Source organism: Bos javanicus, chromosome 29 (assembly GCF_032452875.1).
Source record: "Bos javanicus breed banteng chromosome 29, ARS-OSU_banteng_1.0, whole genome shotgun sequence".
In the NCBI taxonomy this organism is placed as follows: domain Eukaryota; kingdom Metazoa; phylum Chordata; class Mammalia; order Artiodactyla; family Bovidae; genus Bos; species Bos javanicus.
The window spans coordinates 2,205,198-2,217,273 of record NC_083896.1 but is presented as its reverse complement, the minus strand read 5'-3'; the positions used below and the strand labels follow the sequence as shown (position 1 = coordinate 2,217,273).

Sequence of the window (12,076 nt, the reverse complement as noted above, 5' to 3'; positions counted from 1 at the left end):
GCTACACCTGGATAGACACCTATACACACACTCACGGTTACAGGCCATACCTCCTGCCAGCCTAACACAACTTACAGATGCTCTAATGAATTCACATTAAATAAGCAGAAATAGTGTTCCGGCGTGCCTTTTCCCCTGAGAGTAGTGTCTCCTTATTTCTATATTCCCAATCTCCCTGATTCTTGTTTAACTGCATTTCTTTTCCTCCTACTATCATATGAATTCACAAAAGCCATGTAGAGAGCAAGATTTGGTTCCCAAGCCGGAACCACCCCCTCCCCCGCATCAAGGACCTGCCAGATATTTTCTTGTGCCTCCAAAGGCTTACTGTGTCACAGAGCTAGACTGTCTTCAGCTTCCAGAAACAGAAGCCCACTTGTCACCAAGTTAAGAAAGCTGTAATTAAAAGGAAACGTTATAGAGTTCAGCTGTTCTGTGTTTAAACAGCCCATTGCACAGCATGTTCCTTTCCTGCGCTAAAAGGGAGAGAAGACGAAAGGAACAAAGCTAACCCACAATCCTTTGTGGCTTTGTCGTGTATCTTCACACTTCTCAGGAGACTAGGATTTCAACCCGGCCCATCTTGATTTACATACTCTCTGATGTGCACGCAATCTGGTTCACAGTCCCTGTCTCTATCCCGCTGACAAATATTTGTAATGTAAAGACCACCGTTACTACATACTCCAAACGATTCCTCTTTACTTCCAGTCTGATGGGAGATACTACCACCCACTTTTCTAGCTTTTCCCCTGACTTAGACTAGGAAAACTGTTTTTCTGGTAGGCAGTAAGCACTTAACCTATCTCTGTTTATTTGCCTCACCTAATGCGTAGAGAAGAGAAAAGTTGTTCTTTGAAAATAATCCCCTGATGGCATAAGGTGGCATGTGGGTCCAGCTCAGCTGAAACACATTTCTGTGTTGCAGGAGCATGAAGACAGCCTGGGCCCTTAGTCTGTCATTGCTTCCTGGGGAATCTGGCTTCTTGACTGCTTCTGTCTTGCAAGCTTAGACCTGTAACCCCTGATGGGGCCATCCCCTATTACGGTTCCATCAAGTGTGTGTGTGCTCAGTCATGTCCCGGCTCTTCGCAACCCCATGGACTGTAGCCCGCCAGGCTCCTCTGCCCATGGGATTTCTCAGGCAAAAATACTGGAGTGGGTTGCCATTTCCTCCTCCAGGGAATCTTCCCGACCCAGGGATTGATCCTGTGTCTCCTGCATTGGCAGGTGGATCCTTTACTACTGAGCCACCAGGGAAGCCCCAGGGTTCCATCAAGTAGGCAAGTTAAACTCTTTGATGGCACCCTGACTAGCATTAACCTCTCTGGGTCTTCTCTAACTCAATGGCCACATTTCTTAATCACTGAACTCTCCCCTACCCCTCCCAAGAGGGCTGTCCCATTTCTAATACAGCTCTCCCTCCATCAGGGCGACACTTGGTCAGAGTCATCAACAACATCATTTCTTCTCACTGGATCCCCAACAAGCCTCTCTTTTCTCCATAGCAGCCATGTGGGCCATAGGAAAACACCTGAAGAAACTTTAGGAAAATAATAAAAATCTTAAAACTGCTTCAGATATTATTGTAAGAAAATGAATTTTAAACCAGATTCTAGAAGGGATTTTCCTTCCTACCACTGTTTCTAACCTCCAGCCTGCTTCTCCTGCCTCGCATGTAAATATCCGTTTTAGCCCTGTACTGTGCTTTCTTCCTTCCAAGGCAGACAGTTATTCATGATCAAATCGCAGAAATAGTGTGTAGTATTTTCCCTCAAGTTTGGTGTGCACGCTGAACTTGAATGAACAGCTTGCAAACAACTCCTATGGGAGTTCACTGAGATTCTGCGGCTCAGTGTTTGGGAAGCTTCTCCCATAGCTCCTCCCTCTTGATTGATTTTGAAATTTTGATTGGTAGTTTTACCATTGCGAGTAGGGTGGATTGGAATCAGAGCTAGGGGAGGGGTCTGGAAGCTTTTCTAAAGGGAAAGCTGTGAGATAGTCACCCCTGGGTCTCGTAACCCAGAGAGATGGGTGATTCTTTAAAGGAAAACTTAACTGGTTTATGGCCCAACACCCTGCTGCCCACACATTCCAGCAGTAGCTGCTGGCTCCAAGTATTTTCATTCCCATCCCATTTTTTGAAGCTTTTTCGGGACCCTCCGACTTTTGATGTTAACTTTAGAATCCAGTAGAGATGCAACACACCCCTCGTGGCTCTCTGTTTACTCCTTTGCACCTGTCTTGACCGAAAATGGTCAAAGAGAAACATCCCGACATGAATTCTGTTACGTGGGCTGTTCACAACCTCGCTTACGACCATCTCTGCCGCACGCCCCTGCAGCAACGCTCAGGCTGTGACTTCTCTTAACCCCCACGTTGTTGATCAGCCCAGCTGGCGGTGTCTCCCCCTCCCCACCCTGTGCTGAGCCCAGCGCTGCCACCCCAGCACACTCTGGCTTTGCATGTTCTTACTGGCTCTGAGGAAGCACGTCTTCTTTAAATGGGCACTGCTAGTGAAAGCAGACTCATTCCGTCTAATAGGCTCATGCCAGATGAATTGGACTTGGGATCCAATGAAATGCAATCACCTTTCAGGCTAGAAGGGAGCCTGAGAAATGAGGCCTGGGGGAGAGAGACAGAGTCGTTCATGAAATGGGAGGCTTAAGTGGTAGGTTATGAAATTGCGGGAGGGTTGATGGTGAACTGCTGGTCTAGATTCTGTGTCCCTTGTCAGAAATTCATTGTAAAACTCAGGGACGATTTGAGAAACCTGGTTTTACATGAAATCTTGGTTTCACTAGGAGCAAAAGCCCTAGAAGTGAGCGTCAGAAGCTGCTAGCCTTATCGATGGATGGAGAGATACTCACAGGGTTTCTCCAGCTCACCGTGATCTGCTTTCTCCTTGCCCATCTCCCCTGCTCCTTTCAAGGTTTCTGGTCTAGAGTATTTGAAACAACAAAGGTGAATGGGGGAGATACAACACACACATGCACGCACACGCAGAAGGAGAGAGAACTGTAAAAAGTCACCCCCACATTGAGCAGCACTCCCTGTGCGCTGCTTAGTATTTGATAATAACCAAAATGGGAAAAAAATTTGAGAAAGAATAGACACATGTGTGTGTATAACTGAATCACTTTGCTGCACACCTGAAACTAACATAGCATTGTTAATCAATTACACTCCAATACAAAATGAAGTTTTTTAAACTACCATAAAAGTAATCAAAAATGTTTTTTGATACCAAAAAAAAGAATAATGCACACAATCTATATGCCATATGTAAAATATGTAATAACTTTTATGCCACTAAGCATAATGATGATGTATTTCTGCATAGGGAGGATCCCGAGGAAAATGTGGACCTTAGGCAGTGAGGGAAAGAGTATATAATCGTCCCACTGAAACTGGGAATCATTGCTTGCGTATCCTCTAAATTTCATTTTTATTTGTCTTTGGAGCAAACCAAAGTTTTATCATTTGCAGAGCTTCCATTTTACGTTGACCTACAAATTTTCACCTTCTAAAATAACTGGCCCACTCTTAACCCCCACCCCCCAAAACCAAGGTCCTCAGGTTTAAAAAAGTAAAAATCTTGGTAAGGAGGCATTCTAAAGATGATTTTTTAATGTGATTTAAAATATGACTTAATACCCACCAGAAATAGCTTGAGAAGTTGCTTTCTCATCTTTCCTTCTATGCAGTCTGAGGTGATTTTTCATCTTTCCTTTGAAAGTTTCCATGGCAAAGTTTTTTTTCAGAATGTACCACTTGATAGCAAATGACTTTTCTTTGCTCATTAGGATGGTTATTCAAGACACTTGAATCAGCCATACATTTCATTTCATGTGGTTATCAACATGAAACATTCCCTTTGAAAAAGGCATGGTGACCTAAGGCTTGCTTCTCTTTCAGCCTAGATCTCCTCCCCTTTCTCTTTATCCCGTTCTTCAAAAGACATTTTTTTTTTTTTCTGGAGTTAACATTTAGTATTTCTCAGTAAATCAATTAAATATATTAATTGGAAGATGAGTCTCTTTTTAAATGAAATTTTTGAAAAATATATCATCTCCAAGCAATTCTCTGGTACCCCATATCTTCATAGCTTTAATTAAATGTCAAGGGCAATTATGTTCTCTCTAGCAATTAAATAATCTTAAGTGTATATGGCAGCTGCAAGCAATAAGTATTTGAAATATATATGACCAGTTTTTTTTGTAAGTACACCACATTATTTATTTCATGTCATTATACATTAAATTCTAGTAATTCACATAAAATTCTTCTTCCCCTTAACTCATCTGCCCATTTCTAATTGTAATATCATAGAAATTGTATATAACATTGTTCATTGATCAGCAAAATGAAATGCAGAAAACAGAAGCCAAGATTACCTTTCTAAAATATGAAATTCAGTAAACACATTGCCCTATGTGCTATAGTTAAATAAAATTACTGCCCAGGAACAAAATTAATTGACATAGTGAAATTTCAAGCTAGAGTAAATAGAGCTTGTGAATGTAGACTGATACTTACTTAAAATTGTTCCAGCATTTCTAGCAGTATCTTCTCTCCCCCTTAAAAAAGATCTTTCATTTCGAAAAAGATCATAAACCACACTTTGATTCTCAGAGATGAAAACATCTACAGTAATTTCAACAAAGTCTATATTGTCTTAAGCACATTAGTCATAGATTATGGATTATACCTGGTCCAGTGGTAGAAAGTAAATTTTCCTAAACTTTCATATGAAATGTTTTATCAGTTGTTCCATAGGTGATGTTTCCCTCTCATTCTTTCCAGATTTCATTTTGTAAATCTCCTGCAAACTTTCTACTTTGGGCAGAGAAAGATAATTCACACTGTCAAGATGGCAAAAAAAAAAAAAATTTTTTTTTCTATAAATACCCCAACTTACAGATAGAGAATTTTTAATATGAAATCCAATTTTGTTGCTTTTCCTTATTTTCTAGTATTTATAACTTCATTTCTGACATCAAATTGAGGGAATCTGAACTCTAAAAACCACATGTTTACCATCAATCCTGGTACAGATTTCAAAGTGCCTACTCATTTTTGTTAATAATGATTGGACTGTTTGTGTACTTAGAATGTAATCTACTTTGGAAAAGTAAAAGGTCTACAAATTCCTAGCTCATAAGCCACAAGGGGTTGAATGGGACTTTACCTTTCTAAATATTTTATGGGGTCAATTTATGTGCTGAGGGGATTTTTGGCAATACATTTTTTTTTGTGGCATTTGTTATGCACTGTAGAGGCTGTGTTTTGAAATATGAGTTAAGTTAGAAGATAAAGGATTCATTTAAGAAGTACAAATTGAGCCACAGGGGTGCCTGTCCAGAAAAAGCGTTTCTGTTTATGCGCTCCCTTTAATACTGTGGGCTGCAGTACGTGTAATAACTTCTCAGATATGCTAATTTCATGTTGTTTCTGTGAACTCGTCAGGGGGCAACTTTGACAGCTCTTTTGATGCAGAGAAGGGTGTTGGGACCATTGTCATTGCAAAACCTTTGGATGCAGAGCAGAGGTCCATCTATAACATGAGTGTGGAGGTCACCGACGGGACAAATGTTGCTGTCACTCAGGTAAGACGTCAACTTATTAAACAGTGAAAATGCTGAGAAATCTGCTAAAGTTAGAGATGCAAGCAACTAAAATATATGTTGAAGTAGTAAATTATGTCCATGGATTTTTAGTGTCTAAAAAAAAAGAAACAATTTGCAAGAACAACCTAGACAAAGGATTCTATCAACAGTACAGTTAAATCCTCCTACATACAAATGAGTTCCATTCCGAGAGCATATTCACAAGTCCAATTTGTTTGTAAGTTCAACAAAGCTAACCTAGGTACCCAACTAACACGATCGGCTATGGTGTGTGTTAGTCACTCAGTCGTGCCTAACTCTTGGCAACCCCATGAACTGTAGCGCACCAGGCTCCTCTGTCTGTGGAATTCTCCAGGCAAAAAGACTGGAGTTGGTTGCCAATTCCTTCTCCAGGGGAACTTCCTGACCCAGGAATTGAACCTGGATCTCTCTCATTGCAGGCAGAATCTTTACCACCTGAGCCATCAAGAAATCCCTATATAGTACTATGCTGTTTGTAATACTTTTCACACAAGTAATATGTAAAAAACAAACATAAAAAATAAGATATTTTTGACCTTACAGTACAATACCTTGAAAGGCACAGTAGTACAATACAACAGTTGGCATACAGGGGGCATTTGCATCTTCAAAAGTTTGCAACTTGAAAATTCATATGTAGGGGGCTTACTGTGTTATATAACTGAGCTGCCTCTTTCAAAAAATTATGACTATTTACACATAAATGGCGGAGAAGGCAATGGCACCCCACTCCAGTACTCTTGCTTGGAAAATCCCATGGATGGAGGAGCCTGCTAGGCTGCAATCCACGGGGTCGATAAGAGTCGGACATGACTGAGCAACTTCACTTTCACTTTTCACTTTTCACTTTCATGCATTGGAGAAGGAAATGGCAGCCCACTCCAGTGTTCTTGCCTGGAGAATCCCAGGGACGATGGAGCCTGGTGGGCTGCCATCTATGGGGTCCCACAGAGTTGGAAACAACTGAAGTGACTTAGCATAGCATAGCATACATAAATGGGCTTCCCTGGCGGCTCTGTCTGTAAAGAATCTGCCTGCTTACCCAGGTTTGATCCCTGAGTCGGAAAGATCCCCTGGAGAAAGGAATGGCAACCCACTCCAGTATTCCTGCCTGAAGAATCCCATGGACAGAGGAGCCTGGCAGGCTAGTCAGTGGGTCTGCACAGAGTTGGACATGACTGAGCAAGTGACGCACAGGTGCATGAAAGAGTTATGTGTGTTTGTTTCCTGATCATTTACTGCAAGATTTATCGGTTTGACCACAAAAGGAGCTTTCCTTGAATTTGCAAAGAAAAGGACATCTAGCATGGAGTTAACACACCGTGATATTCTTCACCTCTTCATGTTTTAGTCACAGAAGGTTAAAGTTGGAAAATCCCTGAATCCAAATTCATTTTACAAACTAAGAAAAGTAATATGTCCAAGGTCACACAGCCCTGACCTCGCTCCCTGTTCCAGCCCCTCTGCCAGCGGGTCTTTGTCCTCCCTGCCTGGTGGAAGCTCTGGCTGGGGAGGCAGGGCTGTTAAACCCAGCGAAGCCTGGCCCGTTCCCAGCAGTCCTGTGTGATCCTGACATGCGCCAGGGTTGCTGACTGTCACTTACACTCTGCCACCTGAGTGCTTATGGAAGGCCACTGAGAGCAGGGAAAAGGACAAGAATCCCTGGGTGAGACTCACACTGTGTTAGATACCAGTATGAAGCAGATTTACCCTAAAGCTGGGTTTGGTTTTTCTTGTGTTTTATATTTTAGTACCAGAGACCCTCGGCCGGCCCTGGCAGAGAATGGGCGCACACACGTAGCCCGTAACCCCTCCTGTCCTCTTTGCATCTCTCTCGTGTCCCCATGACCCCAGAAACAATCACTAACTGATTGAGGTTTGTTTTTTGTTTTTCCCTCGTGAGCCCAGGTGCAGCCTCAACACGATGCTTCAGGTGGTGCAGATGAAATGTTTGCCAACCCTGAAGTCGGCTTATTGGTTTCTTAAGCTGATTTAAAATATGATGTAAGCTTTGGTAACAACGTGGTTTTTAAAAGGGGCGAGTTTTTAAAAAGTGTTTCATGTGCTTGTCTAGCCAACTATCTCTGAATTTGAAGCTGTTTCAAAAACATGATGAGATTCTTTCCTTTGGGTCTATTTGTAATTGTCAAGTGGTGAAGTTTGAATGAAGCAGTAGGGTGGGTTTTGTTGTTGTTCAGTCGCTCAGTTGTGTCCAACTCTTTGCAATCCCATGGACCACAGCACTCCAGTTAGCACTCCCCTGTCCTTCACTCTCTTCCCGAGTTTGCTCAAATTCACATCTAATGATTCAGTGACGCTGTCTAACCATCTCATCTTCTGCCGGTCGGTTCTAGTACAACGCTTTTCCTTTTCTTCATTCCAATAAACTGAAACCCAAAAGGGGGACGTGACAGGCACTGATAAGGCAGCCAGTGCATATCAACTCCAGATCCTTCCACCAGTGCTCTTTCCTAAGGTAAACCCAAGACCCTGTTTGTCCAAGAGAATCCCCTTTATACCTATTGCACTAATGCAATCGTCAACAGCACCCAGTTCACACTCAAAGTGGTCCCAGTTGGAATAATAAACTATGCAGTCAGCCTACCTAAACCCAGACTGCTTCAGAGGATCTTCAAAAGATAGTGAGAACCGAAAGGGGCCCAGGATTGAGATCCTGCAGGAATCACACACTCTAAGGACTAATTAACAACCCACGTGTAGTATTGCTAAGTCTTTAGTGCTAATTCACTTTAAATGAGAATTTAGAATTTTTAAATTAGACATGGCTAACCATGTCTTAGCATATCCAACTTCAACTCCTTAGCACCACTTAAAAACATAAGATGTCTTTGAATAAAATACAAATAAAGCGTGGAACCCTATTCATTACATACTTGTCTTTAGAGTTTTGTAACGGTTGAATTAAACGGTGACTCATTGTGCCCAGAATGTTATAGATACATGTTAAATATTTCACAACGAATTAATGAATAGTAGATGTTACATTTTCAATAGGGTCTGAGTGGCAGGTATGCTGGATATCCAGAGAACACAACTGATTCATGTTAACCTAAAAAAGTTAGCTAGAAACTTTTATTTCAGAATTTCAGTAGGACCAAATGGTAAATCATTCAGTAGCATCTACTCCATGAATATTTCTTGAGTTCATGCCATGTGTAGGGAGCTTACTACATGCCTGAAGTCAGAGTGCTTCAGAGTTTTAAATCGAGACCACTGATGTGCACCTATTTTTTAAAAAATTAATTGAGAGAATGTGTTACAAGCCTTTGAATGGGCACATTGTTCACAACCTGCTTTCGTTGATCTTACTTCAGACCAGTATACAGTTGACTTGTCTCTAGGGCAGTTCCCTGGTGGTTCAGATGGTAAAGGATCTGCCTGCAATGCGGGAGACCCGGGTTTGATCCCTGAGTCAGGAAAATCTCCTGGAGAAGGGAATGGCAACCCACTCGAGTATCCTGGTCTGGAGAATTCCATGGACAGAGGAGCCTGGCGGGCTACAGTCCATGGGGTTGCAAAGAGTTGGACATGACTGAGTGACTTGTACTTTCAATTTTCACTAGGGCAGTTCAGAAATTAGAGCATTAGGGCAAACTTAGTGGTTCCCCTTGGCAAGGCCAAGCTCAGTAGGTTACTAAAGAGTATCAAGAGATTTTTCTTATCAAAAGTTTCCAAGTTACTCTGTGTCTCCAGGGCCGTGAGCTTCTTCTTTTAAAAAAAAAAAAAAAAATTATTTATTTATTTGGCCTCACCAGGTCTTAGTCGTGGCATACAAACTCTTGTTCTTTAGTTTTTTTTTTTTTTGAGGCATACGAACTCTTACCTGTGGCATGTGAGATCTTGTTCCCCAACTGGGGATTGAACCTGGGGCCCCTGCATTGGGAGCTTAGAGTCTTAACCACTGGCCCTCCAGGGAAGCCGTGGGCTTCTTAAGAAGTGAGAACAGTGTTCCAGGTACAGATTTGCGTGCCATCATTCTTACCATCAGAAAACCAGTCCTTTGTCTCTCCGTCTGTATTTGGGATGAAGACCTCTCCAGCCTCTGCCGTTCAGGCCTCTGCCCACCTGAGCCATGGCTCCTGGTGGTGCCTACAGGGGCAATTTCTGGCTTAGTCACAGCCCTCGATATCAAGGACGTTTTTACAAGAAGGATATCCGGGGAAAAGAAAAGCGCTCTAGATTTCTTTTAGCAACCGCTAATGCACACTCCAACCCATGACCCAAGGCAACTTAATGACTTACCATCAAACGGAGATTCTTCACCCCTTAACTAAAATGTCCTGTAGTCCGAAAACACCTGTTCAGTTTTCTTTAGGGAACTTTTCTCGACTTTGTTCCTTTGGAACCATAAAACATGGTATGACAAGGGCTTCAAATCAGCCATAAACAACCTGTTGAGTTTCACTTCACAAATGTCAAATAAATCAGAGCCTCAGGGACCTCTGTTTCTACATGAAAGCCCTCCCTTCATCTGCGGTTTTGTCCTGTTCTCCCAGGATTCTTGTGCCTCAGAGCTACAATATCTGGTGACGAATAAACATGTTTTTCTCTCTGAGATTCTCCAGCACAAGTACAGAATGTAAAAAGGTGCTGTGGACTTCAAGTTATAAAGACTCAGATGTACTAAACAAAAGAACAAAGCATCCTCTTTACAAAAACCTCCTGCCAGGATGGACAAGGGCCTCTGTATAAAAGAGGTGTTGATTTTATGTGTTAAGAAGTGCTGATATTATTGTGCTGTATATAATATAGCTTGTGTGCTCAGAAGCTCAGTCATGTCCAACTCTTCGTGACTCCATGGACTGTAGCTCGCCAGGCTCCTCTGTCCACGGGATTCTCCAGGCAAGAATACTAGGGTGGGGTGCCATTCCCTTCCCTTGTGGGATGGCTACCTTTGATGGCTCTTTAACAGTCTTCTCTTTGCCTATAACCAGCTACCATTTTTTAGTGCTGTCTGTATTCCAAAATTGTCCCAAGTTTTAAGAGCTGACTTCCAATTTCTACACATAAAATATCGTGGAATGGTAGCAAATAATTCATGACTGGCACCAGAAATAACCTTCATTGCTATAGACCAGAGCATGAATAATGATGAATGGAGAAATTTAAAACCTCCACCCTAGTTCCAGCTGTGTTCCCATCTGTCCCCACCTGCTCCCAGCTTCCACATCCAGCTGCCTCCAGCAAGTCCATGCAAACCAGAACCTAGTTGTCAGGATGTCCCTGGGGGTCCAGTGGTTAAGACTTTGCCTTCCAATGCAACGGGTGCAGGTTATATCTCCAGTCAGGGGCTAAGCTCCTACATGCCTTGCAGCCAAAAAACAAAAGAGAAACAAAAAGGAATCAATATAATAACAAGTTCAATAAAGATTTTTAAAATGGTCTACATTACAAAAGAATCTAGTGCAAACAAACTAAACTCTCCAAGACAGCTTGTTGGAAACTATCCAACAGGTCCTGAAACTCATGAAAGTGTTGATAAATTTTGGTATGCTTGTACATATTTTCAGAGAGTAGCTCCTCAGTATTAATCAGGTTTTAAAATGGGTAGTTGCCCTAAAAATGGTTAAGGTAAATTAACTCTTCAACACTTTCATTACTGGGAAACTCCAGTTAAAATTTTCAATATGCAACCACCCAGACTTCCTAGGAAACGTCACATCGTGTGTGCAACCCCATGGACTATAGCACTCTGGGCTCCTCTGTTCATGGATTTTTTAGGCAAGAAATACTGGAGTGGTTTGCCATTTCCTCCTCCAGGGGATCCTCCTGACCCAGGAATCAAAACTGCATCTCCTGTGTCTCCTGCATTGACAGGCAGACTCTTCACCACTGAGCCACCAGTGAAGCACACATACCTGAGGGAGTTATTGGCTTTGTAATATCTTCATAATGCCTTCCTGCTCCGGTGATGGGGCTGGCTCTTGCCATACTATTTCAAAGCACTGTCATTCTGAGTTAAGAAAGAGAATGAGTTTGCTTACCAAAGCCCCAAATAGTGACAGCCTATGGTGAACAGTGTCGGATTCATGATCTTCGAAGAAGACGCACCTTTGGGACCAAGGGTCAGGCTTGATCACTCAAGAGCTTTTGTGTAGTAGAGTTTTATTAAAGTATAAAATGGCACAGAGAAAGCTTCTAACATAGACACCAGAAGGGGGATGGAGAGTGCCCCATCGCTAGTCTACGCTAGGGAGTTATATACTTTTTAATTAGTTATTACAGTAAATCAAAAGAGTGTCTCAAGGTTGTAAATATCGTACTAGATCCGCTCTTATAATTTACATTTTAAGATAAGAGGATTAGCCAGAAGGTTTTAAGGAAAGAGAAACTGTCCTTGAGCAGGATACATTGTTTTTATATAATCCTTAGTACAGAGTTTAAACTGAGTTATTTGTTGTGTA

The 12,076-nt window shown here is 42.0% G+C and overlaps 1 protein-coding gene across 3 annotated transcripts in view; it reads left to right on the top strand.

The window, feature by feature from the left end:
• The window catches only part of FAT3 (FAT atypical cadherin 3), a 641,657-nt gene that overhangs the window by 474,523 nt on the left and 155,058 nt on the right, over positions 1-12,076 (top strand). For all 3 annotated transcript variants that reach the window (XM_061405994.1, XM_061405993.1, XM_061405995.1), the window contains exon 6: positions 5,470-5,609. In XM_061405994.1, coding sequence (XP_061261978.1) covers positions 5,470-5,609 — 140 coding nt within the window. The remainder of the gene's footprint in view (positions 1-5,469; positions 5,610-12,076) is intronic.